The sequence below is a fragment of the Cinclus cinclus genome, chromosome Z (assembly GCF_963662255.1).
Source record: "Cinclus cinclus chromosome Z, bCinCin1.1, whole genome shotgun sequence".
Classification (NCBI taxonomy): domain Eukaryota; kingdom Metazoa; phylum Chordata; class Aves; order Passeriformes; family Cinclidae; genus Cinclus; species Cinclus cinclus.
This window is the reverse complement of record NC_085084.1, coordinates 76,302,976-76,330,861: the sequence shown is the minus strand read 5'-3', so window position 1 is coordinate 76,330,861 and position 27,886 is coordinate 76,302,976. Positions and strand designations below refer to the sequence as shown.

General features: G+C 52.1%; 2 protein-coding genes across 3 annotated transcripts; both read right to left on the bottom strand.

The window, feature by feature from the left end:
- Positions 1-179: 179 nt before the first annotated feature.
- FANCG (FA complementation group G) lies at positions 180-9,963 on the bottom strand. The gene is made up of 14 exons (XM_062513196.1): positions 9,802-9,963; positions 9,678-9,729; positions 8,039-8,170; positions 7,063-7,256; positions 6,275-6,428; positions 5,002-5,132; positions 4,494-4,640; positions 3,581-3,741; positions 3,289-3,355; positions 2,492-2,829; positions 2,281-2,336; positions 1,563-1,700; positions 599-731; positions 180-342 (listed from the first exon to the last, which is right to left on the bottom strand). Exons 1-14 carry the CDS (start codon positions 9,961-9,963, stop codon positions 225-227), a joined length of 1,983 nt encoding a protein of 660 aa, XP_062369180.1. The 3' UTR covers positions 180-224.
- A 589-nt stretch (positions 9,964-10,552) lies between these two features.
- Positions 10,553-27,164, bottom strand: PIGO (phosphatidylinositol glycan anchor biosynthesis class O). Of its 2 annotated transcripts, XM_062512920.1 has the most exons (12): positions 27,152-27,164; positions 26,273-26,766; positions 24,239-24,382; positions 23,021-23,144; positions 21,820-21,979; positions 20,737-20,910; positions 17,332-18,901; positions 16,630-16,833; positions 16,154-16,356; positions 15,304-15,374; positions 14,587-14,703; positions 10,553-14,377 (listed from the first exon to the last, which is right to left on the bottom strand). In XM_062512920.1, exons 2-12 carry the CDS (start codon positions 26,763-26,765, stop codon positions 14,296-14,298), a joined length of 3,342 nt encoding a protein of 1,113 aa, XP_062368904.1. In that variant the 5' UTR covers position 26,766; positions 27,152-27,164; the 3' UTR covers positions 10,553-14,295. The 2 variants fall into 2 exon arrangements, with proteins under 2 accessions (XP_062368904.1, XP_062368905.1); XM_062512921.1 differs by having other exon boundaries at positions 14,361-14,703.
- Positions 27,165-27,886: the final 722 nt, after the last annotated feature.

Below are 27,886 nucleotides of genomic sequence, written 5' to 3'. Positions count from 1 at the left end.
CGGCCATGACTGCAACATTTCACTCTGGAAAAAGAATGTGGAAAAAAAACAAAGCTAAACAGAGCTGAGGTTTTCTTATTAGAAAAGGAGATTTATTCTGTTTCAGTCCTTTGGGAATCCAGCTTCATCACAGAGTAATTCTGTCATGAAGGAGTCCATAAAGGCCTTGTTGAGAGCCAAGTGCATGGAGATCTCAGCAGATAGGTACAGGTGTCATGATGAGGTCAACTTGAGGTGTCCTGGGCTGCTGCCCCAAGGTAATCCTGTATGCTTCTGGAAAGAGGTTCACTGTGAGGGAACACTGCCTGCTCCAGGCATGAAACCAGGTATAAAGGGAGTGGCCTGAAAGAGAAGGGAACATGGCAGCAGTGAGGACTGCAGCATTCCTTTGCAATGCTCTAAGACATTCATTCTGCATGTCCCCCTGTTCTACCTTCAGTCTGTGCCCTCCCCATTTGGCTTCATGTCAGCTCTTCTGTGCCCCGGGAACTCCAGCCTGTGGCCCTTGGAGCAGTCATCAGGGGAAGCTCCTCAGACACCTGAACTGCCTAACAGTTTGCACTGCTGGATATGTGATCTCATTCATCCCTCTACACACCTTCCCTGCCCTTGCTGCTGCCCATCCTCCCCGGGGCAGCTCTGGGAGAGCTTCTGCCACTGAGCAGCTGCCTCCTGCTTTCGGTTCAGCTTCCACAAGGCCTGCACCAGGTAGGAGCCAGCAGCTGGGTCACCTGCAAGACAGGAATAAGGATCAGCCCTTAGCAGAGGAGGAGCAGGTCCCTCAGACCTGTTGTAGGTTGGGTATTACAAAAGAAGCTCAGAAGCCAGACGAGGGCAATGACTGTGTGGAGAGGTGGTGTAATGGGGAGGAGGCCATCCTGGCTGTGTCACAGGCTCTAATTTCCCCCAGGGCTGGCAGCCAAAGCAGATGGCATCAGCCCTGCAGCACAGCCTGCCACACCTCTCTTTGGACACAGGCTGGGGTTTTCCTTGCAGGCACATCCACACCCCCAAAGGGAGGCAGCCACAGGCAGGGCTGGGACCAGCAGGTCTGACAGATCCTGGTGAAGTTCACATCTTTTCAGGATGTCAGAGTACTGAACGGGAGAGCAGCCCTGTGGGCAGCACTAGCCATGCTGTGGCTGAGTTCAAGATATGAATGCTCCCTTAGAAGGCCTCTGTACTGCCAGGCACGAACATGCTGCTTCCTCAGGTGAAGCACAACTCCACTCCTCTGTTCTGGGAAAGCAGACCTCTCTGGGAGACAGCTGAACCAGGCTGGGGTTGAGGCAGGAAATTTCCAAGCTATGTGAGGGCACAGGCTGTTGTCAGGATTCTGATATACTCTTCTGACAATGGTTTTGGTCTGTTTCTCCATGGCAGTGAGCTGATCAGGCTCCACAGAAGTATCTCTAGTATGTAACATTGCTAGTGGCTCTACTGTTGTCCTTGACTTCTGAATAGATCTGGTATCAAGCCTAAGAACTTCCTGCTGAAGACAGCAAAACAGCCTAGGACAAATTTGTGGAAATCCCTTGTGTTCCTCACCAAAATAAGCCTACCTGGCGAGAGCTGCAAACTGTGCTGGAAATCCAACAGGGCTTGTTTGTTCCTCCCCAGCTCCAGGAATTGCATACCTCGCCCAATGAGAGCAAGCAGCCTGATCTTCTGGAGCACCTCCACTTCTGGCTGGAGATTCTCTGTCACAGGAAGACACATGCACCTGAAGACAGCATCCTCCAGAGGTTCCCTGTTCCAAGCAGGCTAAGCCAAGCTAGCAGTCAGGACAGGCCAAGCATTTACTTGGGCTGCTCATTTTCCAGCTCCAGAGATAGATGGCAAAGCTCAGTCTCTCTGCCCAGTGGAAGAGGTTGGGAGGCAGAAGAGGGGGAGAATGAAGAATGTCAAAAGAGCCCAAAACGTCACAGCTGTGGTGAACAGTGACCTCAGCAATAGCCTGGCCTTTGGCTGACCCTCTGCACCACTGGCATGTATCCTTCGCTTAAAAGCTGGATTGGAGAGGCTTTCCAATTCACGGCCCATTTAACTGCTACCTAGACAGTGAAGAAGGAGGCAGAGCCAAAGCCAAATTCTGCTCCAAAAAACCAGCCAGTCTCTTCAGAGGCTTCAGCAGGGCCCAGAGCTTTGCACCCTGAGACAACTGCCTCTTGCCAGAGTGATGCTGGGCCCACCACCTTGCTTCTGTACCTGCTGCTGCCAAGCACACAAATCCTGACTCAGCCGAGGCCCCACACAAGTCTCACCTGTGCAATGTCTTACCTGTCTCTTTGATGCCAGACCCATGAAGCTGAACACGCAGGAGATCACTGAGGCACCTGTGGGCAGGAGGCCAGAAAAGCTTTTGAACTCCTGGGCTGTCAGGAGTGTCAAGATGTCAGGGCAGCCCCAGTGCCATGCTGTGTCCTGCCCTGGCCCCACCATCCATTGCTGCCTGCTGGGGAGGCCCCTTCTCCTGGCAAGGCTTTATCACCTGCTGAACTGTGTTACAGCTTCCTTGCACTCGCCTAGCTTGGCCCATGCCCAGCCCTGGTGCAGGTATCCAGCTGCTCTCCAGGAAAGGCAGCACAGGCTCTCCTTCTTCTGGGACAGGAGTCCACCTGCCAGTTCTGCCCCTGGCAATGAGCACTCTGGCTTCTCCAGCCTTTCCTCGACTAGTAACACACGTGGAATGAGGTCAGTCGTCCGGTTGATGACCTCCTCACACACAGTAATGGCATCTTGGTGCCTCCCAGCCTGCTCCAAGGCAGATGCTGCTTCCAGGAACACCTCTGGGATCCTGGGCAGAGCTGAGCTACCATCCAGGGGCACCTGGGGAGCAAAAGTGACATCAGTGCTGCAAAACTGCAGAGTTCTCAGGCAAGCAGAATGACTCTGTGTAGACTAGGAATGTGGAGCTGCTGCCCAACAAAGCTCACACATTCTCTGGTGGAGCAGGGATGGAAAGCACTCACAGCTCAGCAGAGTCAAGGCATGGAGTCCCTACTCTGGAAGTGAAGGACATCCAAAATCAGGCTGACAGCTGCTCCCCACAGGGAAGGGGAAGCTGTCTCTCTAAACAGCAGGGGTGAGTGCTCTCTGGTATGAATCCAAAGGCAAGGCCACAGGTCAGGGGTGCCAGCCCCCACCTTATTTCCTTCACATCTCAAACTTGACACTGAACTTTGGAGTCCAGGGCTGATGCCCAGTCCCAGCTCTTGGGACTGGGTTTGGATCCCCCCAACCCTCATCCTCCAAGTCACCAAGGGAGCTCTTTACCAGGACACCTACCTGCTGCTGCAGCCCTTCCTGAAGGAGAGACAGAAAATCCAGGTAATGTTCCACTGCATCAGCCACCCTGCAACAGGAACAGGACATGTGGTGAAAGGAGAAGTGCCATCAGCCTGTTGAAACGTGGACTGACAACCCATAGTCTCTCCCCCTGCACCACATGCCCTGTTCACAATCTCCATGATTTGAGCAGACCGACAACAGTACTGAACTGGACCATTTCCAGGAGCACAATGAAAAATGTAGAGCCCAAACAGGCAGCATGTTGCAAGCAGACCAGAGGCACTGTTACCTCCCATCCTGGAGACACCGCTGTGCCAGAAGATACTTCACTTCAGAGGGGTGGTGATGGCAAAGCAGAGAAGTGAGTACTGGTGTGTGGACAAGCAGCTCTGTTTGCATAAGGAAATAGGGACCATAGGAAGCAACTGCTGAAGGGTTTTTTCCCAGAGCCTGTGAAACAGAAGAGAAAATACTATCAACACTACACTGGTCAAGTCTCAGACAGCTGCCATCTTTTGTCACTTCTGATATCTGGAGATGCACCCAGGCGAGCAGAAGTGCTGCACTTCATAAGCACAGGTACATTATTCTCACAGCCACTCCCAGCAAGACCCATCAGGATCACACAGGAGGAGGCAGTCTTCTGATCTCCACATGGCACCAGATTTGCAAGATCACCCAGATCACTTTAGGTTTTTAGTTCAAGGTGCTTTGAGGTGCCTGGAACACCATCTCCCATTGCAACCACAGACCTAGTTAGACAATTTTTAAGGAGTTCCCTCTCCCCTCTGTATGTATCTGATGGTTTTCAAACAGCTGAAGAGATAATTCAGGGTCTACTGCTGTGACCTATTCTTCCAGGCAGGTTCACACAGCTAATGCACACTGCCTCACTGCAGCCAAAATCTGCCCTTAAAGGTCTCTTTACCATTACATACTTTACAAAGAGATAGACGCTTTCTGACCTGAGACCTCCCAAGACACCATGAACATGAACGAGGACCCAAGGTCTTGCCACATCCAAACACGGTGCTGAGCAGGAATTTCAGACCTTACCGGACTCCTTTTCCTACCCACTTGCTAAAGGCAGCACCATGCTATTCTGAGGACCCCTCCCAGGGTCAAACAGCCCCCCAGAAGGAAGAAGCTATGCAGGCTCTGCTGAGCAAAACTCATCCCAGAACTACAGGAACCAGACAAACCTCGTAGAGCAGGGTCAGCGCCTGCAGCTCTGCATCAGTGTCTCCCAGTTCATGGAACACTGCTGCCATGTGGGACAGGGCAGAAAGGCACTGGAAATCCACCTGGAGGGCCCATTTCAGGTGCTGAAGGGCTGTCTGAAGCTTGCCCTAGGTGGATGGGAAGAAATGCATGTTGAAAGGACATCCTGCTGATGTCTTTACTGTTTGGTGGGATCCAGATTCTTGTTCTGCTCCCCCAGGAGATCCCCACTAAGCAGGGTGGCAGTTTAGCCAACGGCAGCCCTCCTCAGGTTGGTTTTTGAGTTTCTCTTTCTGCAGCAACACTTTGCAATCAGCCAAAATCTTTGCATGGATTTTGCAGTCTGTCCAAGGAGGCTGGGGCCACGTGGGCAATTTCTGCTCAAGGCCTTCCCTCCCTGCAGAGGCCTTGGACGACACCAAGGCATTGTGAACATCAGGCTGAGGCTCCCTACCCCATAGCTGCCTATCCCCTCTCTGCTGTCATTACCATTCGCTGAGTGCAGTAGCTAAGGCAGGTGTAGATCTGGGCCAGGATCTTCTTGGAGCAGAATCCTCCTGCAGCTTCCTGAAGGAGGGAAAGGGCAGTGGGGAAGTTCCCAGCCTCCAGCTCCTGCAGCCCTAGGACAGACCCAATATCTTGGCTCTATGGCTTACCTTCCTGTCCCATCTGGCCTCAAACAAGCGTGGTGCCCTTTTCCTCACGGTGCCACAGGGACTTGCCTGATCCCCTCCAAACCCAGCAATGCACAACAAGATAGTGCCAAGCTGCCATCTTTGCTTTAATGGTTTTGCAAGAGAACAAACCACCAAGTGGAAATGGCCAGCAGAAATAACAGCAGCTTCCAAGCCCAGGATGCCTTCTTTGGCCCAGAACAAGGACAGGGGTATGTGCTGGGCAGGTTTACCTCCACATCATCCACAATGACTGTAGTGCAGATAGGGAAGCACACAAAGAACCTCAGATTTTCCCCAGCACATCTGGGTCATTTCCTAGCAGGATGCTTTGGGATATTAATTAATATTTATCACAAGTAGTTATTTGCTTTTCCTTCAGTCTTCTTTTCAGGTTTCCCTCTGAGGCTGCTCTCATATAGCAGCATCACACTCACATCTGCCATGGGCCTGCTGGAAGTGTTGGTGCCACCCTTGAGTATTTTGGCTCCAGTGCTGTGGGCCAGAGCTCCTGCCTTGCCTCTTGCAGGAAGGGGCTGTATAAGCCCAAGCACAGCGAGGCAGTGCTGGTTGTTCCCAGAGCTGCTGGGGTTGTCAAAACAGTAAAGGAGAGAAAACAGGCAGGATGGAACACAACAGCCAGAGGAGATCCTTTGCCTGCTGTGATACCTGCCTACAAAGCTTCACAACATCTTTGTGTGACTCTTGCAACACCAAAGGAATAACCCAATGGGAACAACGTGCTTGCAACAAGGCATGTTCTATATGACAGACAGAAGAAAGGAAAATCTTCATAAATCCCCTGACAGCCTTCTGCTTTAAGGTCACTGCAGGGCTCTGACAGACAGGCAGAGGAGCCCTGTGATAGTGCAGACAAAGGATGAGCTGGGGAAAAGCAGGGAAGCTTTCTAAATATGGAATGTAAAGGTTGAGACTCAAGAGGCTCAGCCCAGACCCGCTTCCAAAGGAACAGCTCAAAAATCCCCAAAGGCCAGTTTGCTTGGGAATAGAAAGGATAAGGGCAGGGAAAGTGGTCCTGGGACAGAGCAGGAAGAGACTGCTGGCATGAGTACCTGCCCCCCACAAACCTTGCAGGAAGGCTGCAGCAGTGCAGAGGATTTCCTTCAAGTCCCTGGCACTTTGTACCAGAGGCAGGGAGTCCCTCTCGGGAGGCACCTGCCATGCCTTGATCACGGTGAGGAGTTCATTCTGCCCCTCACTGCAGCAAGCTCTTCCCGCATCCTGTGAAGGGCACAGAGGAGAAAGAGCAAGGAATGCTGAAGGGAAGCAGGAAACACCGTCCAAGGGCACAGAGAAACACGTCCCACCAAACCACTCAAGACTGCTCCCTGCAGACTGGGGAGCACTGTCCTACCATCTGTTTACCTCAGCTACAACCCCCTTACTGCAGTGATTCCTACCTGGCCTGGGGCAGCACCTCTCCACCTCAGAGTGGGGTGCACCTTCAGGGCTTCCTGGCAGGCAATGGATGGCTGTTGGAGTTAATTCAGGAAGATGGGATCCATCAGCAGCCTTTTGATCAGCAGGGAAGGTTCTGCATTCCACTGCTGCTCCCTACAGAGTCTGCAAGTCCATCTGCGGCCCTCTTCCAGCCTGCCCAAGTCTCCTATCTGACACACAGAGGTCCAGGGCCCACACAGGCAGGCAGAATATTCTGAGATCCATTAACACTCTCAGGGCCATTAGGCTATGCTGGGAGGAGGGATGAAGGCTATGCCCAGGGAGGATTACTCATGCTGACTGGGAAGTACTGATGAGCTCAGCTGTCCAAGTGCCACAACCTTTTGCAGAGTGAATTTTATGACAAACACGGTATTTATGCCAGCTCTGCCACCATCTGCCTGTGGCCAGTTACCTCAGCAGTGCTCAAGAGATGGAAGAGGCCAGCAACACTTCCCAACTGGCTGGCTGCCAGCCACCAGGCTGCTTGCAGGGCCCCGAGGTGGTGCAGAGGTGCCTGCAGCTCCTCCATGGTTACCTCCTGCAGCACCTTTTCCCACAGCTCCTCCATGCAAAGATCCTGTCCGCAGGCCCCACAAGCCTCCAGAACTGGAAAACAACAACAAAAACCACGCAAAAAGACCTAGAGCTGTGAGACAATGGGTTGGTGCCCTGTAACAGACAGCCTAGACAAAGGAGGTAGAGAAAGCCTCAAGCAAGCACAGGCTCCTCGTAATGATGGAAGGAATGGGGTTGCAGGACTGGCCTGGCCTCAGCAGAATGGAAAACAAGCTCTAAGAGAGTAGAGCTGACAACAGCACACTCAGGAGACAACACAGCACAACTCAGAGCTAGACTCCAGCTCTGCTGAGCCCTCTTGAAGTCATTTGCCCTCAGGTAAGCATGTGCCAACTCTGCAGATCCATCTCTGAACTGCAGCCTGTTTCAGTGAGTTTTCTTTGAAGCCAGCACACCATAATTAAAGAAAACACTAATTTTCTACTGTTACTAAAACTTTGCTAGAGACTTAGCACCTTATACATTAAAAACTCTGGTTTCCCCTGAAACCTCCTGCCCATCCCTGCAGGCAGCAGCAGGCAGGAAACTGGACACTGTCCCTGGCCACATGCCACTCCACCTCCAGCCCTCACAGGCAGAGCCTGCTTGCACTTCTCCCCATCTCCAGCCTCTCCAAGCACAGCCAGGGGTGCCTGCCCACAGTTTCCAGGTGGAGTCAGGTGTGTCTGCTCACAGTTCCCCCCATCTCTGGCAGAACCAGGAGTGTCTGCTCACACTTCCTGCACCTTCAGACATTCACCAAGTAACTCCAGAGCACAGAGAACATTCTCCTTCACCCCAAGAGCTTCCTATACAAAGAACCACGTCCTTACCCCTGAGGAGCCCCTGGCGTATTTCTTCTGCTTCTCCTTTGATGGCAGAGTCAGATGCACCCACAGTGAAAAGCAGGGAGTTGTAGAGGACAGTGAGCTCCAGAGGCAAGGCAGGGAGGGCAGCCGGCAGCCCTGTGAGCACAGCCAATCCAACAAGAAATTTAGCTGGCTAAGGATAAACAGCCATCCATGCTCAGGTAGCAACACATGGCTTAGTGACAAGAGAAGTGGCCTGGCAAGAAGTTTTTTGTGATTGTGGTGTGACTTAGCTACCTGGGAACTGAAGAGCCCAGACAGACAGCATGTGTCAGCACTCTGGGTGCCAACACTGCTCTAGACATCCCATTCCCCAGCTTGCAAATCCTGCAGTCCTCCAGGAGTTAGGCCTTTCAGTTCTCCCAGAAGAGCATCAATAGCCTACTCTGTTCCAGTATACATCCACCCTTTCATACACTGTGTCTCTCTCCTTATCACAGAATGGGTAAGGCTGGAAGGGACCAGTGACTCATCTAGTCCAACCTCCCTGCTTAAGCAGGGCCATCTTAGAGCATGTGGCACAGAATTGCATCCAGATGGTTTCTGAGCATCTCCAGTGAGGGAGACTCCACAACTTCTCTGGGAAATTTATTCCAATGTGCAGACACAAGGGTGAAGTTATTCTTCATGTTTAGGTGGAACTTCCTGTGCATCAGTTTCTGCCCACTGCCTCATGTCCCAGTGCTGGGCACCACAGGGCAGAGTCTGGTCCATCCTCTGACACTTCTCTGCAGACACTGACAGACATTTATGAGGTCCCATTTCAGTCACCTCTGCTCCAGTCAGAATATGCCCAGATCGCTCAGGCTTTCCTTGTAAGAAAGATGTTCCAGTCCCCTAATTATCCTCCTTTCTGTCTGCTGGACCCTCTCCAGAAGCTCCGTGTCTCTCTTGCACTGAGGAGCTGAGAAAACTGGAAATAAGGCTGCCTCACATGGCGTTTTCTCTGCACCACACCTGTGTCAGAGAGCCTCTTCCCTGACTTCCCACAGAAAAGGCTGCCTCCTTTTTTTGTTTTACAGAAACCCCAAAGCACTGCCCAGCAAGTTAAGGTAAAGTCTGTGGCTGGACGGTAACAATTTTACAGGCCCAGGTCAGCATGGGGAAACAGAAATCATTTCACCCTGGCTTGTTTCCAGCACTGGGATACTGGAGCTGCAACTGGAGGAGCAATATTCATAAACTAAAACACAAGAAGCTCCACCTCAGCATGAGGAAGAACTTTATGCTGAAGGTATGCAGAGCACAGCAGCAGCTGCCTAGGGAGGTCCTGGAATCTCCCTCTCTGGAGACATCCAAACACCACCTGGACATGTTCCTGTGTTACCTGCCTTGCCTTGGCAGAGGGGTTGGACTGAGTGATCTGACCTTCAGAAGTCCCTTTCAGCCCTGATGATTTTGTGATTAATTCCTGTGTGGGCTCCGCTCAGCACTGGGAACCGTTTCACCTCGCCCCCTTCACGCGTTTGTTTCCAGCAACCGGGATACGGGAGCTGCATCCCGGTGAACAGAGGCGTCAGGGAGCCAGAGCTTCCACGACCATACACTTCAGGCCCGGGACAGCAGTGGGAGGTGAAGACGGGGCACGGCGGCCGCCACTCACCGCGGATGTTCAGGAGCAGCTCCCGGAACTCGTCTCGCAGCTGCCGCCGCACCTGCCGCGCCTCTCGGCCGCACCGCGCCGTCTGCAAGGGACGCACTTACCGCAGGCCCGACTGGGGAGCGGCACCGGCGGCATCCCCGCGGCTCGGGGAAGGGGGAGAGGGGGAGAAGGAAGAGGACGTCCGTACCATCCATCGCCCGACCAGCGCCCGGCTGTGGGTTACCCAGGCCCGCAGGCAGCCCCGCTCCGTCTCCGGCTCTGGGTCCGACCCGCGCCGCCGCTTCATGGCCGCCGCTTCATGGCCGCCGCCCTCGCCCGCCGCCGCTTTCCCGCCCTCGCCGCCGATTGGCGGAACGGCCATCACCAAGGCAACAGGGAAGAGCGGGGCCGAGGAGGTGGGCGCCGGGAAGGGGGAGGCCGCGGAGGGACAAACCCCGGCGCAAGGCGAAGCCGCCAGTCACAGAACCAGCTAGACTGCCACGAGCTGGAAGGGACCCATCAGGTCAGAGAGTCCAACCTCTGGCTCCATGCAGAACCCCACAAGAACCACACCACGTGCGCTGTCCAAACGTTTCTTGAACTACAGGTTTGTAGCTGTGACCCCTACCCTAGGGAGCCTGTTCAGTGCCTGACCACACTCTTGGAGAAGAGCCTTTTCCTAAACCACGAAAGTCCTGGACCCCAGTTCAACCTAAACCTCCCCTTACACAGGTTAGGGTGTTCCCTCGGGTCCTGTTGCTGGGTTCCACAAAGAAGAGATCAGTGCTTGACCCTCCATTTCCCCTCAGGAGGAAATTGCAGATGAAGGTCCGAATGAAGGAGACCCTAGACAGGTCAGGAAGGAGACGACAGAGCACACAGCTCTCCTTGGCTCTCACAGTTTTATTTGCAGACATCATTTTCACAGCTGCCCAGAGCCCCGTGCCACCCTCGGACAGCAAATCACGCACACCTCCCCCCACTCCCGATTAATTAATTAATTATGCAATTTAATAACTGAGCAACCACTCCATGGCTGCCTCACGGGATCGGTCATGCCAGGTGTGCCAGGTGAATAAGCACAGCCAACTTGCCTGCTTTGTAGGGTTTTTTGAAAGGAAAAAAAGACTCTGCTTCCCAGCAGAGATTTGAGCATGGCTTCCACCTTCCAGGTGTAGCTGCTGGATGTGAATGAAAGCATCGACAGCCAGATATGTAGATACCCAGAAAAGTGTAGCACCATGCTGCATGCAGAGCTCCCAGGTTGCTTTCCACAACTGGGTCCATCCCCTTTTTTTTTCCCCCCCCAAATGAGGGACTGAGGTACAAAGAGGTTAATAAAAAAAATAAAACAACAATGTTGCTCTAAGCCACTTAGTGCACTGAGTCAGGGTTCAGAGGAGAGAGCAGGGCTCTCCCTCCCCTCACACTGGCACTGCTGCTTCCTGATGGGAAAGGGGGACATGCACACTGAGACTTGGGACTGTGCCTTGGCATAGAAAAGCAGCCTGAAGAGTTGAGGGAAAACCACAGAGAGACGGGACAGAGGAACGGCTGTGGGAACAGAGCTGAAGCAAGCCCTGGGCTCCCTAAAACAGTGCCATCCCTTGGGATTTGAGTTACCCCCCAGACCAGAGCTGCGGGTGCACCCAACACTCACATCTCTTCACAGTGGCTGCAGCTTTTGGTCACTATTTTCTAGGCAGCAAAAAAGAGACACAACTGAATTTTTGTTCTGTGCCAGGACCACGGGACACACAAAGGCCTGAGCCATGGAAGTTTCCCAATGGCTCTCCCCTGCCAAGAAACACATGCACAACATTTGCAAAGCCCAAAGTGCAGAAAGATTGTGGAGTGCAGGATGAAAACTGCTCAGCTGAGCACTCTGTCCCCTGTCACACTCAGCCCAGGGACACAGGGATCAGAAATAAACCGCCTGGAATAACTCATCCAGGAGAGCCAAGTGGGGGCATACGACAACCTCTTTGGAGGGATGTGGGGCAAAACCCACTCCCCAGCACAGCAGATTTCCCAAAGAACCTTGGTTTGGACTAGGAGGCAACCCCCTTCTGGGGCTTTAAATCAGCAAACACAGCCCTGTCTGCTCTAGCATCAGCAGCATGATTTGCTTCCAAGGTCGCCAAGCCCTAGCCTGGCACTAACTCTGTAATCCCCAGCATGCTCTGAAGAATGGCAGCCAAACAATCAGCTGGAAGGCAGCTGAGGAAGGCTGACAAAGACTGAAACAGTCAGTGAGTGAAGAGAAGCAAGAGCATCTCCAGCCCTTGGAAAACTCATCTTTGTGAATGTGAAATCTTTGGTGTAGCAGCCAGTCTGCCATGTCCAAGCAGCCAGCATGCCGTGGCATCTCTGCAGTGACAAGGATATACTTGCAGCTCTTCTATTTCAAGTTTTGTTTAGTCTCTGGCAAGATAAGGGTGTCCTTTGAAGACACTACAGCTCTGCTGTTCCCTCTGCTCTTCCTGGTCTCCAGGGTCCATGAGCTCACACATGGCAGAGGGGTGAGGAGAGGATGCCCAAGCCCCGTGTGAGTGCTCCAACCATGAACAGTGGGCATGGGAAGGCTCAGCTACAATGAAGTGACCACTGAAAAGAGGAACAAGTCCCAGAGATGGAAGCCAAGGGGCCTGGGTAGCAGCTGTGGGGATGTCAGGGGCCAGTCCTACACTATCAGTGACCACAGGGACTTCTGCCAGCAGAAATGCAGGCAGGCAGAAAGCTCCTGACCAAGTTATGAAGTTACAATGAGACCAATTTGAGCTCCAGCCTCAAACCTCAAACCTAAACCCCAAGGTTTAGCAACATGTGTTATCCAGATAAAATGAAAATTTACTGGGTGACTACTACCTCCACCCCCTTCCTCCTCCCCATATTGATACACCCCTTGTTACTTCAGAAGCCTACAGCAACCAGGGAGTCAGCTTTAACCAAATAACCTATTTTTAAGGGTGTAACTGCCTAAGCCCATTTTAATTGTGGGCTGATGCATTCCTGTAGTTTCCAGCTTCTCTCACTGTTTGCCATTACCCTTTCCTTGTCCTGGCACGGGTGTTGTGCATCCAGGCAGTGAGGCAGGTCAGGGTGTGATGCCAGCTACAAACCAGTCCCTGGCTGTGTCAGGTGAAACTGAGCAGGACCACAGAGGAGACAGCATGAGAGGCTGAGGTAGCAGAGCACAGCCAGCAGACCAGAAGCAGATCAGGCAATGGAAACCTAGTATTAGAACAGTTTAAGCCTTCCTGGAATTGCATCTGAACACCTGAGCAGGCATTTTGCAGGGGTAAAATAAAAAATTCCACCTGCCCTCAAGAGCCACAGCAACAGGGCACTTGCGAAAAATGGCAAGGAATGAAATAGTGAGAGGGATTTTCCCTGGGACTCTGCAGGGCAGAGGAGAGGAAGAACCTGCAGTTCAGAACTTGCTAACAGTCTGCAGTAAGGAACTCAAACAGGGGCAGTCATGGTGCATGAGTTAAAAATTAATGGTTTCAGGCAAATATCATTGCAGAAATCACAGGCAAGCAGTCCTTGGCTCCTTCCAGAGAGGAAAGAGACAAATAGTTTCATAGCACCAAGTAATGCCACACAGTGGTTCAGGGCAGTAAGGGATCCCACCTCCAATGGAAAATGCAGGAGGAATTGAGCTGGGATATGGCCAGGCACCATGGTCACCACCCTCTACCTGTGCCCACGAAGAAAGAAACACCATGTCTCCTGACAGTCAAGGGCATATTTGGCATAGCTTACTTGTGCCATGAAGTCTCACAGAGAATGCCAAGGCCAAGAGGGAGACAAGCCCCAAACATGGGATCATGGATGTGATTGACTGCACCTGGTCCATAGAACCCAGCACACATACAGACATCAGAAAGTTAAACCACTTCCCAAAAGAACTGGTGCCTGCTCCAGGCTTTCAAGTGGCTGTTTCTGTGCTCTGGAGCTCACATCAAGGTTACTCCTGCAGCTGGGACAGCTACTCAAGGTTCCCCTTCCCTGCTGGCCAGGCCCAGTATGGGTATCAGCCCATATTCTGTCACTACATCCTCCTGGCATCTTAACTGTTCAGTCAACAGCCAGCATGCAGCAGCACACACCCAGGAAGAGATCAAGAGCCTTGGCTGCTACCACCCAGCCCACAGGGACCCTGAAGGTTGAGAACGTAAGTTGAGAATTTCTTGGCCATGCACACAGTTGTCCCTGCTACTACAGGCCCAAGCTAAGCCTGCTGTACAAGGCAGCCTAGAGTTCTCCTCACTGCAGCTCACAGGGCTGAGGGAACCAGGAAAGTCGGACTGAGTGTAGGGCAAGAGAAGCCTCACTACAGAGCAACTGACTGGCTTTACAGAGGAGTAGCTGCCACTGAGGCTCCAGGAACCATCTGCATGGAACCATGTGCAGTGCGATTCCAGCATGAAAACTGAGCATGTGAAAACAAGTGGTGGGTGTGGGACATTCCCTCCTCTTCCAACCCTGCCCTCCTCAGCAGGCCCCATCCCACAAGTCTTTGCACAGTCAAGGTGACACCTTGCTGGCTGCTGAAGCCTACCAGCTGCACATTGTGGCAGGTATCAGGAAAGGAGCAGCAAGACCACTCTTGGTGTTTCTCCAGAGGAGCACTTCAGGACTCTTGCTTCTTGGCCTCCTGCAGCAGAGCCCTCCTGCTGCAAGCAAAGGCCCAGTGAGAGCTCTGACCTCTCCTGCTGAGAAACACCATCCCCGTGAGCCAGGAACAGTTGGCTCCAGTCCTTTTGTTCAGCACAGAAGCAGGGAGCTGGGGATAATCCCTGACTGCTGTTGGCAGGCACTGTTTGCTGGTGGCTTGTGTATCACTCCCAGCCTGAGGGAGGCAAGGAGGCAACCACAGCCTTGGCCGACGAGCAGGTCAGGCTCCTCATGTCTCCAAGGCTACCTCAGCCGAAGCTGGCTGAACCAGGTGCTGACAGCACAGTCCACACGCATCACCAGGGAGATCCCCAGCAAGAGGCAGATGCTGCTCACCACAAAGCCCAGCGACTCAAAGAGGAACCTGCAGGCACAACAGATGCAGTTAAGGATACAACAGCCAGTGTGACTACAAAGACAGGATGCTGCCCTCCAGCTGACTGATTTTCCTGACAATGAGAGGCTGGTAGCATTCCACACCCTAAAACATAAATTATATTCACTCCTCAGCAGCTGAATCTGCCTGAAACCTGTAAGCCAAGCACTAGTCTAGTTTAGAGGCCATTCAGGACCTGCTGATTCAGGTGAGATTGTGAATCCCTCAGAGGCTGAGGCCACCCTTCACACTGACTAGTTCAAAGGTTTGCTGATTCAGCATTCCTGGGTTTATCATTTCTGGTCTGGTACCCTTACCTTTGGCTCTCTGACTACAACATTCCCAGCTTCCAGGTGGGCTCTGTGTATCCTTGGAAATTAAGATGAGGAGAAACTTCTAGGCTCTAGCTCAAGTCTAACTTCTAAATTTCATGCAGGAATTAGTTAGGGACATTCCTACAACCACTAGTAGGTAATGAGTCAGAAGATCAATCACAGGGTCTCTTCCAACATTACTATCTGTGAACTCTAGTCAAGGTGTCAGGGATATGAGTCTTAACTCAGCATCACAGCAACTCCTGGGACTTACTTTGGGGCAAAGACCTTCCAAACCATGAGGTGTCTCCTGAGGATCATAGCTGCACAAACACAGGCCAGAAGCTGCAGGGAAGATCAGGAAAAACAAGTTACAGGTGACTGTGGAGAGACCTCCTGGGCACTAGGTTCACATCTGAAGGTGGTACTAAACTGCACATGCCTGAAAGGCTGGCACAGGACACATCAGGAATGAGCATCCTAAAGAGGACTCCCTTCTATGATGTCCTCAAGTCAGGAAACAGAAGCTGAATGCACACCCTCATGGGGCAAGGCTGGGGCAGCACAGGAGAAGAAGGTTCACACTGTGGCTAACCTCACCTACTCTTTCACTGAGAGGCACACTGCTGCTCTCCTGCTGCAGGGCCTGCCCCTCCCCTTGCATTGTGTCTGGTCTGACAACACAGGAGAATGATTTGAAGATATAAATCCCAGAAAACTATTCACTTATTTCACAGGATTAAAATTTCTTGTGCTTAGCTCCCTGTATCATCACAGCACATATGAATACCAGAACTGGTGTGAGATAAAAACGCAAAGGAAGACAGACAGTAGGATTACAGCAGCTGTAGGTCCTCAGCAGATATTCCCACTCTGGGCATATGGGTATGAAAAGCATCCTAATCTGTATGGCAGCTTCCATGCTGGAGCCCTTCCCAAAGCACAGAGTAAACAGCATGGCTGAGAAGGGACCTGCTCTTCCATCTGCAAACAGACACTCCACCCCTGGGCCTGTCTGTGTCCTGGCTGACCCCTTTCTCTCATCAGAGTGCCCTACAGTTATCACAGCATACCAATTTCCTCCTAGACAGCCTTTCCCACAGCCACCCTCCCTCTGCCCGTACTTGTGCCCCAAGGACAAAGAGGTACTTCAATCCCAGCCGAAGCAGAGCAGTGGAGAACTCCTCTGGAGACTCCCGCAGCCTCATTTCCATCATGCGCTCCTCCACCTCCTGCAGCTCTTCCCGGGACTCCTTTTTGGGCTTCTTCCTCTGTGAGTTGGACATCTCACACACAAAGGGCCACAGCAGGAGCAGCGGGCAGCCAACTATCTCAAGGACAAAGGCACATGAAGTTATCAGCGCCCAGGAGGTAAGGAGCAGTCTAGGCTCTGCCATCCTGTCCTGGATATGCAGGATGTACATACTCCAGCTCCAGGCCAGGCTACTGTGGCCCCACAAGGGGAACAGTGAGGATGCTGTTGCTCCAGTGAGGTGCTGGAGCCTTTACTGCCTCGTGCTCAAGCTGCAGAGCCCCAGACAAGACACTGCAGTGAGCTGTGTCTGCTCGGGCTCCACAGCCCAGAAAGAAATTGATTTACCTGCAAAGAGGATATGGGAGGCAAAGGTGTTGGCGCCCACCAGAACAGCAGGCAGGAGGTTTGTGCTGTGATCAAGGTGGAAGCCAACAAAGGCAGCATTCCAGTGGATGGCTGGGAAGATAGGCTGATGGCCTGTGGAATAGAAGAACTGTGAAGCAGCAAGGAGCCAGGAGATGACTGCATACCACGGCACTGAAAACAGCTCTGAGAGAATAAAAGATAAAAATAGAGGGAGGGGTTATCAGCATCAAACAAGACAGATCTATGGTCAAAAAAAGCCTAGTGACCTTTTTTCCCAGGTTTCCTTTCTGTGTTGGCTCTTTTAAGAGACAGAAAACAGTCCAGCTCCCCCCACAGATACAACAAAGAGCCAGCATTCCCGTTGCTGTTGCCAGTAGGCTTGCTACTGCACTCTGTCAGCACCAGTAGGATTTGGTGACTGGTCACACCCTGGGAAAAAGAGAGCTTCTTTCCCTGACCCAAGACCTCCTCCTCCCATATTCACATCACTGCTGCATGAATCTTTCTTCTACTACAGGATTTAAGCAGCTTTAAAAAAGCTAAGAGTATCCCGAGGATCACTGCACCACTATTTCCCAAGACTAGAAACTAGATCCTGCTTCTCCCACTGGAATTAAGGCAAGGTCACTGCAGGTGAGGCCCAGGTCACACATCCAGTTGTTCTACTCAGCCCAGACTCACCAGCATCTCCAGCAAGGCCTCTGGCACACGTGTGGATGTGCAGCAGCACAAAGGCCTCCACAAAGAGCAGAAGGAAGGCAAAGCTCAGCCGCTCACTGTGCAGAAGCATCAAGAGGAATCCCAGGAGGGTGAGTGCAATGACCAGGGCTGCTGAGTACACACTGCCCAGGCCATACGCTGCAACAGTGGCCCTGCAGCTGCCCCGCTCCAGCCGGCTCTTCTGAGACTCCTGCATCCTCTTGTAGATCTGAGGGATGACGTGAAGGAAGTCGACTTCGGAGCCAGGGACCCCTAGGTAGGGAGTGACGATGGATCCTGCCAACTCCCGTGTGTCCTTCGCAAACACCGTCATGGGATTGCACAGCAGGAGCAGCAGTCCCACGGATGCTAGTCCATAGACAGCCCTGGGAAAGGCAACAACTGCAACCTGCACCAGCTCCTGCAGCTTGCCAAGAGAGTCATCAGCGCTGGAGGCAACGGCCCAGTAGCAGGCAATGCAGAGGACCAGCAATGGGAAACCCCAGCGCACAAAGAGCACGAGGGGGTCGGAGCTGTTCAGGTTGCCATAGTGCCTTAGCCAGCTCTGCACTGCATACACCAGCCCAGCCAGCAAGGCCACACACAGGAGGTAGAAGAGGTTCTTGGCCCGTGTGTTTCTCAGGCTGGCAAGTGGGGAGAGGAAAACAGAGGGCCGGCACTGAGGGATTTCTTCGCGGCACTGGTGGAAGAAACTGGAGAGGCGCACGCAGACCAGGAGCATGGCCACGAGGCACAGCAGGTACCAGATCTCTCTCCGGTAAGAAGAAAAGCCAAGGAGCTGCTGCTTGGGACCTTCTGGCACAGTCAGGCGACCATCCCAGTGGAGCTTCCCTACTAGCAACATCACCAGTGAGGCCAGCAAGAATGGGGCCACCCGTGCCTCAGCCACAACAAAACTGTCGGAGAACATAGCTCCACAGCGGAAGAACAGAATGCCCATGGGGAAGGCCAGCCCCAGCCATGCTTGCAGCCGCTGCCTCAGGCCACCACTGGCCAAGGGTGGCTGGCTGCCTGTCAAACGGGCTCTCTTGAGATGCTGGCCCCACCAGTGCCAGAAAAAACCCAGCTGAGAAGCAGCGGCTGCCCATGATGACACAAGGAGCAGATCCATCCCCTCCTGGGTGAAAATGTGGACCAGCCATAGCAAAGCAGCCCCCACAGGGCCCCACAAGAGCGGGTACAGGAGGCAGCTGTGACAGAAAGATTGTGAGGATGCGGCCAGCTCTGAGGCCATGTAGCAGAGCAAGCAGGAGGAAGCAATAAGGATGCAGCCCCCCACCATACGCAGAGGGTGGAAGCGGGCCCAGGACTGGGTGCACGCAGCCCGTGCCTCCCGCAAGTAGCGCTGGAAGCGGCCGATGAGGCTTCCCAGCCTCATCTCGAGCTCTGGAGGCACCGTTGTCCCCTGCACCTGGGTCAGGAGCTGCATATGCTCCTCCACAGCACTGGAGAAGAGCTCCTGAAGGTGCTGGAGCTGCTCTGCTGGCAGGTCCTGTGCCACCAGTGAGTAGGACTGCAGGAAGCGATCCACCTACAGGAGAGAAGACACAGGATCAGACAGCAGCACTGGGAAGACTGGAAATTGGATTCACTGCTTCACACTGCTCCTTCATAATGGAAACAACCCCAATTTACTACACCCTGCCAGGGCAGACCTTTCCCCCATCACATCACCCACAGCTGGTCACACAAATCCAGGATGTCACCATCAGGAAATTCATTCTACCAAACTGACATCCCTCTCAAGAGATCCATAGAGAAAGCCACAGTGACTCCAGCAGCTACACCTCTGCTAATGCTGTGCATCACTAAGGACTATTACAGATTCTTTGGCAGCAATAAGGCAAATATCCTCCAGAAGATCTAGTCATTACTATTGGTGACTTGTTAATCTGCACCCCATGTTCAGTTTTACGTTTTTGTCTGAGGAAAAATACATTAAAAAATTTATGGTGCATGAAAGCAAACTGCTTCTCTTTCTTCAATCCCAGCACATTAATACACCACACCATAGCTTAAGGAAAGCTCATTCTTTTTGCTTTCTACTTCAAGAGGACATGAACAGAGGCGGCTATGATCCGAAAGTCATAAAAGAAGTCTTATGGAGCATTAGCAGGGCAGAGCACCTGCATACACATCCATTTGCTTAGCAGTGTAGATTTGCTCCAGTCTTGAAATGCACCCGTAACTTCACACACCTTCCATGTGCCTCACAGCACAGTCAGAATCAGTCTGCCCCTGCCCAAGGAAGGCAGACACACGCACTGGCTCTCACACGCCTCCCTGGAGGGGAAGAAGCCACGGCTTCTTCAGTATCACCGTTATCAAGCCAGAAATCTCCTCATGCAAAGAGTGCAAATATTTAAACAGGCACAACTTGATAACACTAATTCCTAACAAATGATGATTGATATCCTCAGTGATTAATGGACAATAACGCACAGTATGATCTTTAAACGTCAGAGCACTCTGCTGCTCTGCAATTACAGATCTGAGTACTTCTGTCTTCCCATCAGCAATTGTTCTTTCCGGCTCCTCACTGGGTTGCACCAGTGGTGTGGAACTCACACTCCAAGGAGCTGGTTGGGTACTGGAGGAGTTATTCCTGTGCTCCCAGCAATCCAGAGTCCCTCAAAGGCAGATTGGCCCTTAGCTGAGATACATGCCTTGCAATGCCTCTGGCAAATCTGGCTCTGTAGCATGACCAGTCACAACAGATGGCCCTGACATCAGAGAGGCTTGCACTTAGCCTGCTCCACTGCCTAGGCATCTTTAATAGCTGGTGTAGAGACTCTCATTCACATTTGTCAGTCTGCTCCTGGGGGGGTTCTGTATTTTCTTACACTTTGTGTAAATTGTTTCTTTCTTTGGTATCCTACTTCAGTATTACCTGTTACATAGTTGTTTTTTAAATTTGCTCTTTCATTACTGTTTTCCTTCTTTCACCAATCTAGAATAGTTTTTTTAACTTGTTTCTCCTTCAAAACTGAAGCAGCATCAAACTCTCCACTTTTACTTCCAAATCTCCAGTCACAACACTTGCCTCTGCTTATCTTCAGACTTGAGGAATCAACATCATCTATTACCTAATCCACTTCTGGCCATCTGGGTCCAACCACCCTCCACCTTCTCAGACAGTGTTTTCCACACCACAGCACTGAACAGGTGGCTCTCATTTATCTTTAGGAAAAATGAGGCTGTCTTTTACTGGAGCAAACACTGAAGCATTTACATCCTTGCATAGTAAGTTCCCCATGAAGATAACAGCATGTTACCATCTCACCTCCACCTAACAGAAGAGATTTGTGCTTAAAAAACCATTTCTTCTCCCCTCTAAATCAATGGGAGGCCTACCACAGGCCATACCTGCTTGGCATTGATGTGATAGACTGAGAGCTGCTGCAAGGCTGCAGACACAGCATCACCGTCCCCAGCAAACAGCTCCGCCATCACCTCCCCAATATTACTGTAGGGGATGGGCACCCCCAGCAGCAGGGCCACAGTGGGCACCAGGTTCACTTGGGGAATGGTCTCAGGCTCCTGGAGAGACAGGGGAGAAATCAGAAATTCAGAGAGAACACAGCAATGCAGAGGCCGATTTGCTCTCCCCAAGGGTCCTATGGTGACAAGCATGCCTGCTGGGAGCTGCAGGTTGATGGGGAAGGCACTGGCTTCCCAATCAGGCTCACACAGCTTTGCACAGCTTCATACAGTTCACCTGGCCACACACAAACACCCCTCACAGCTGTAGTAACATGAACATGCATTCCAAACACTTCAGTCCTCTGCGTCCTGTGTCAGCCCTTCCACTGTTCTCTTGAGACAAGACCCCTCATCCCTCTCAATCAAGGTGAAAAGGCTGGAAAGCATCACCATGGAAAGAGACCTGGAGGTCCTGGTTGATGACAAGTTGAATATGACTCAGCAGTGCCCTGGCAGCATCACCAGCAGGGCAAGTGATGCTTACTCTGCTCTGCACTGGGGCAGCCTCAAGTGCTGGGGGCAGTTTTGGGCACTAAAATACAATATGTTAATCTAGTAGGAAGCATCCAAGTGACAGCCAGCAGGTTGATAAAGGGTCTGCAGGGGAAGCCATGTGAGGAGTGGATGAGGTCATTTGGTCTGTTCAGCTGGGAGAAGCAGAGACTGAGGGGAGACCTCCTGGTGGTCTTTAACATCCTAACCAGGTGAAGAGGGTCAGGCACTGATCTCTTCTCTGCGGTAACCAGTGACAGGAACAGAGGGAATGGCACAAAGGTGTGTCGGGAGAGTCAGTTAGACTTGATGATCCTGATGCATCCCATCCATTATTCTTTTTCTATGATTCTATGACAGACTCCTCATCCCTCCCAATCTAAAAAAATCCCAGTCAAACTGTTACTCTGTAATTCCAGGACACAGTTTTCAGGCACCAACTTGGGAAGGGATAGCTAAGAGTCAGCTTCTCACCTCTGGAGGGCCACTGCCAAACAGGGGTGTCCTGCTGTACACAAACAGCGCTGCATTGACTTCCTTCTCACTGTCGCCACCATGGTCTCCAGTTTCTGTCATGCCGTGGTCCCCAGCCACCAGAAGAAGAGTGTCATTCCCCAGGTGATCCACCAAGGACCTGTCACCAAGGTAAGAAAGGTCAACTCCTCCCTGGGCAAGGGCCCCACTATCCTAGGTGGAAGAGGACATCTCCCAGCAAGCCTGTCTGCACCACAGAGGTGAAGCCTACAAAAGGATACAAGCAAAACTAAATGCTGATGCAGAACTGTAACAAGCCAGGGACCAGGGAGTTTTAAATTGTTGTTTTAAAGCCTGAAAATTCAGAGAAATTTCAGTTGCTTTTAAGTTCAGAAAATTTAGAGCCCTAAGACAGAATGGATCAGTGTTGCTTGTTGCAAGCAGTGTTGCTTGCTCCCAGTGCACAGTGCCTTCAAGGACCTTGACAAAATGCAATTCAGAAGAAAGGTTCCAGACAAAAACAAAATTTTAGGCTGCTTCTATTTGGGTCATGTATCATGTTACGTGAGCCATCTCCCACTTCAAAGGCAAAATGCAGGGATTAGTCCCTGAAGGATGAAGTAAGTATGACACAGTATATGCTGTCCTCTCAGATACAGCAGGGCAAGTTACCAACTCCTTCTAACAGCAAAACTTAAAGCAGTCATAAGAATCAAAATCTGCAGCATTTTGGGTTGAGACACATCTGCATGACTGAAATCTTTGGATCCCATCCTGCCCTCTGACTCAAAGGTGTGCTCATGGTTCTGTGTGATAAATGCAGCAGCACTCATTCACTGGCCAGCATCCTCCATCTGCTTCTCAAATGTTAGCCAGACCTCAGTGGGACAATCTCCATGTTAAAGATGGAAAGAGTAAAGCTCAGTTGTGCTCCAGCTGCACTATCATCTCATGGTTTGTTAGAGAACCAAGACCTGAAGGCAGCCTTACTTATGAAACCAAACCTCTCAACACTCATCTATGCAAGCAATATTGCCCATAGCTGGAGTTCCAGTTACTGCTGGCCAAAGCTGTTTTCCATGTTAATAGGCTCAGTAAGCACCCCCTGTTTTCTCTGCATCTGTCAATTCCCTGGGAAGACCCCACCAGTCTGGCTGAAGGAAGGAGCCAGCTAGCAACCCCTCAGCCCCACACCAATCACCTGAGCATCTCATTCATCTGGGTGAGCTTCTTCGCCATCTCGGGATGGTCCGGTCCATGTTTGTGCCCACAGTGGTCCACGCCGAGGAAGTGAGCAATCAGCACATCCCATTCACCACTGTCCACTGCAGAACAAAAGCAAACTTTTCATGCAACAGCCTGGAATTCTAAGCCTGGATACTCCTGCCAGAATTTCCTGCTTGCCTCTGGATATTGCTGTTACTTCCCCTCCTGCCACTGTCACTGCCAGCTCTCGAGGAAATTGATGCAGGTTTTAAGAGAAGCATACTCTTGGCCAGAGATTCCTGGGTGCAATGGCACAGGATCTCAAAACCTGGCCAACATCCCAGGGCCCCTGTTTTTTTCTCCCTGTCCCTCAGGAGTGGAACAGTACAACATTACACAAGTCATCCTGACCTTACCTCAAACTGCCACAGACTGAGCTAAAACAGAGGAATGCTCTGAAAAAGGAGAATCCAGAACTCCCATCTTTCCCTGGACATATTTTAGGTTGGACCCATCAATATGCCCCTCTGCATATGCCCCAGGACATGGGCATGACAAACCAACACAGTCCTCCCTAGTTAGAAAGTTACCCTGGGCTCTTACCTCTGCTTCAGGGCCTGAAATTAAATGATGAACTGCAGCTCTCACACAAGGTATACTGACTTGCCTGTGAAAGGCCACTGCACTCAATTTGCTTAGTTTCATACACAGAAAAAATGAAAGAGCATTTCCCTTGGTCCCAAGACCTCAGGGAGGTGGAAATCACCTAAAATTCACAAACCAATTTCATACTTCATCTTCTTCCCATGAATAGGAAGTACCAATGCTTTGCTGAGAGCAGTGCTCTGTCTCAGCCTCCTAACTTGTGTTTTCCCCAGAGCAGTGTGTGCCTGCCTAGGCAGCCATGTCTCAAAGTTAAGCTGCTCCTCTGTCTCCATCCTGCCAATGTATTTTGTAAGACAGATGCAGAAGTCTAACCTCATCCCAAAAAGCCAAATTCTGTCCCAGACAGAGGAAAGGTATCTAAAGAAATGGTCTGTGGGCTCCAAGAACTGGCTTCACAGCTACAGCACTGTAATCCTTGGGCAGCAGCATGTAACTGCCCAGTGCTGCTTTGTAACAGAAAAAAATCCTTCAGCCCCATCTCGAATTTGCAGTAGGACACCCACATTAGGCCAAGGTTTATATCCACCCTGGTGAAACAGCTACTTACCAGTTGGATAGAGATGCTGCAGGATCCCATCATCCACAGTGTGAAGATCTTTCACATTAAAAGAAGGGAAGAAATACGAGCGGAAAAACTTCTTTGGGAAGAGTCCTTCCCACGTGTCATCACCCATGAAGACCACTCTCCTTCCTGAGCCAGAGACAAAGGAACCAATGAGAGATGGAGCCCTCCTGAGTCATGCTCTTACCACAACAATCCAAAAAGCAGACCTAAGTCAGGGTCTGGACCAATGGCTCCTCTCCAACACACACTCAAAACTTAAATTTTCACAGAAAAAAAAGACCATCTGTCTGTAAATGACTTTGAATACAGGGTAGGACCAGCCCACAAGTATCTCTAAGCCCATGAGTGTCCCCCACACCAAACCCACTGCATAACCTCAGGACTTATTGCTGACCTGACATGTCAACCCTGCAGAAAGACTCTTGGGCCACCACAACACAGGTGGGTACACAGGCTGCAGCATGAGGCAGACAAAGCCTCACCCAAGGCTGTGACCCTACTGCAAAATGCAAGTGAGCAAGAGATGTGAGTCCTGAGCTCTGTCTTTTAAACACAATGGCAATGCTGCTCCAGATTTGAAAAAGAGAAGGCAAAAGCACTGATGCTTCCCTCTGCCCTTTCTCTCCTTGCTCTGCCTGCCATCAGCCAGCTGTGTTTCCACAGAGCCTCTTCAGCCTGGGAGCAGGAACCTTTTTCTCTGAGACCACTATGTGGCAGAGGATCTACTGGTGCATTTTGCCTCAAATGATTTACTGCATTTGCCCACCTTGCTCACACAAAGTCATGTAGCCTTAGCCCACTCTGAGCCTTGGGAGGAAGTCTTTCTGAGTAACAAACCGCTGTGGCCTGTCCTCTTCCCTCTACTCCATTATCCCACCATAACAAGCCCTTTACAACTGCAGTAAGCACCCCCCAGCAGCACCAAGCTACAATGAAAATGGGATGAGGTTTCTGCCTCACAGCTGCAGGCAGCTCTCCAGGCAAGTTGGCTGCCTGAGGGACACCCCCACAGCACACCTGGCACCACCTGGCACACCTGGCTCCTCCCCCATCATGTACCTCACACGGCACAACAACATGAGGAACTGCCCTTGGCTTCCTACAGGGATTCTTGTGGGTGACCTTGGGACAAACACCATCAGTGCAGCCACTTTCACCTGCTTTCTCATCATCTTTGAAAATGATGAGGATGAAGCCACGGTCACAGCTACGTCTCACTCCCAACCCAAGTTGGAGATGTCCTGCCTGCATGACAACCCTGCCTTAGGTAATTGTCATTAAGTAGAGCAAAAGAATCAGCTCACAGGGTGTATCTGTTGTTAGCAGTGATCTTTCCCAGGGAGAAAGAAATCGGTGTTTTGAATACAGGGTAAACTGAGCAGAGGTTTGCATGTGCCCTGTCCCAGTGAGCTGCTGCCCTGCCCACAGAGAGCCACAGAACATTAAGAGGTTGGAAGAGACCTTAAAGATCATCCAGCTCCTTCCCATGGGTAAAGACACTTCCCACTAGATCAGGTTGCTCAAGGCTTAATTCAGCCTGGCCTTAAACATTACCAGGGATGGGGCATCCACAGCCTCCCTGGGGATCCTGTTCCAGTGTCTCACCACCCTCATAGTAAAGAATTTCTTGTTAATCTCTAGTGTAAATTTCTCTGACAATTTTCCATTGCTCTTCATTCTATCACTACAGTTCCTGGCAAAGAATTACTTTCCAGCTTCTCTGTAGGCCCCCTTCAGGTACTGGAAGGCTGCTACAAGGTCTAAGCAGCCTCAGTAACAGAATCATCAAGACTGAGAGACCTCTAAAAGTATCCAATCCAATCATCCACCCACTACTATAAATCCTAAACCATACCACCCAGCATGAAATCTGGAAGCCTCTTAAGCACCTCCAGGGATGGTGACTCCACCATCTCCCTGGGCAACCTATTCCTATGCCTGTGGAAAAATGTATTTTTGTTTCTTTCTAAATCTAGCCTGAAACTCCCCTTCCTGAGCCAAAGCCCAGGAACTCACCATTCTGCACCAGCTGTGCCAGAAGGTTGTCCTCCTGGATGGCATAGGAGGCAAAGTTGCTGCCCACATCGATGAAGGTGGGCAGTGAGCCAGTGGTGAGGCCCTTGATGCGCTGCATGGTGGCCGTGGGGGGATCGGCTCGGAAGCGATAGAGCCGGGCGTGGCGGGGCTGGGAGGTGGCCAGCTGGTGCAGGACACCCAGCTTGTTCTCGTAGGGCAGCGGGCTGGCCTTGGCAGGGTCAAAGCGAGCAAACTCAAAATGGAGGGCATCAATAATGACTAGCACGGCCTTGGAGAAGCGTTGGGGAGCCCAGCAGGAGCCTGGTGGGAGGCTCTGCCTCTCCCACGGTGGAGGCACGAGCGGGTCTGCGCAGGAACTGCTGCTGGCAAGCTCGATCCGGGTGAGCAGGAAGCCACTCATGAAGAGCCCGATACCAGCAAAAAAGAGAAAACAAACCCAGGCCAGGAAAAGCACCACTGGCCACCGCTGCATCCTAGAGGGAAGGACAGGCAAGCTCAGTCCCCAGCGGCTCTGCCTGGGCAGGCAGCACTCCCTATCACCACCCACCCCTGGCCCAACACCCCTCACACCCACCCGTCCCGCAGTAACCCCATCAGCATGACCTGACTTTACTTGGTCCCACTCTATGTCCTGGCAACTGCTCCGCGCACCTCTTCGTATCCCCTCCCGAACGGGAACCGAGTGCTGCTCCCTCCCGACTGCACAGCGCCTTCTCGGCACCCCCAGCTGCCCTCACACACCCTCCGCCCGCCCAAGTACCCCCCACCCCCTTCACACACCCCCCAGCCCCTCCCCTGCACCCACGACTCCCGGTCCGCCACCTCACACCCGCGCCACCTTTGCGTCCCCCGCGCCACCTTTGCGTCCCCCGCGCCGCAGACTCTCCTCCCGCCTCTCCAGCTCCCCTCAGCCTGTTTCTGATCCCCCGGACCCCGCTCCCGTCCCGTCCCACCTGCGGCTCCCGGCGCCCGTCGCTCCCGGAAGCGCCGCGCGTGGCGCCGACCGTGCTAGAGCGGCACCGCGGGGAGCTGCGTGGTGCGGCGGCGCCCCCTGGCGGCCGGGAGGTCCCGGCGCGCCGCCCTACAGGCAGCGCACACTCGTAACGGCGAGAAGTGTTTTAATTGATCAGTTGATTAATTAATCAACAAGAGGCGCTCCCCGCCCTATGGTGGGCGTTGTAAGGAGCTGGCTGTAGAGAACGCACAGTCATGCACTATATGGGCAGCTCTCGGAGCTGACAGAAGAGGGGATGATGAGAGCAGCTCACACTCCCAGAGAGGCGATGCACTAGGAGGGGCATCCTTCACAGGAGTAGGGTTCCCAAAGTCACAGAATCATAAGATAGTTTGGGCTGGAAAGGCACCTTGAAAATTATTTAGTTCCAACCCCCCTGCTGTGGGCAGGAACACCTTCAACTCGACCAGTCTGCTGAGAGCCTCATCCAACCTGGCCTTGAACATTTCCAGAGATAAGGCATCCACAACTTTCCAGGACAACCTGTGCCAGTGCCTCACCACCCTCACAGGAAGATTTTTTTCGTAATATCTAATTTTTCACTCTTGTATGTCACTGCATGTCTGTCGGAGATCCCA

Coding starts and splice junctions, on each gene's coding strand:
- FANCG (XM_062513196.1), bottom strand. CDS start 9,963: ATGAAGCGGCGGCGCGGGTCGGACCCAGAGCCGGAGACGGAGCGGGGC. Junction 9,730..9,801: donor GCCGCGGGGATGCCGCCGGT/GCCGCTCCCCAG, acceptor GAGGCGCGGCAG/GTGCGGCGGCAGCTGCGAGA. Junction 3,356..3,580: donor CGGTGTCTCCAGGATGGGAG/GTAACAGTGCCT, acceptor TTCCTGTTGCAG/GGTGGCTGATGCAGTGGAAC.
- PIGO (XM_062512920.1), bottom strand. CDS start 26,765: ATGCAGCGGTGGCCAGTGGTGCTTTTCCTGGCCTGGGTTTGTTTTCTC. Junction 24,383..26,272: donor GGCACAGCTGGTGCAGAATG/GTGAGTTCCTGG, acceptor TCTCTGGCTCAG/GAAGGAGAGTGGTCTTCATG. Junction 14,378..14,586: donor TTCAGCCAGCTTCGGCTGAG/GTAGCCTTGGAG, acceptor GGTGTTTCTCAG/CAGGAGAGGTCAGAGCTCTC.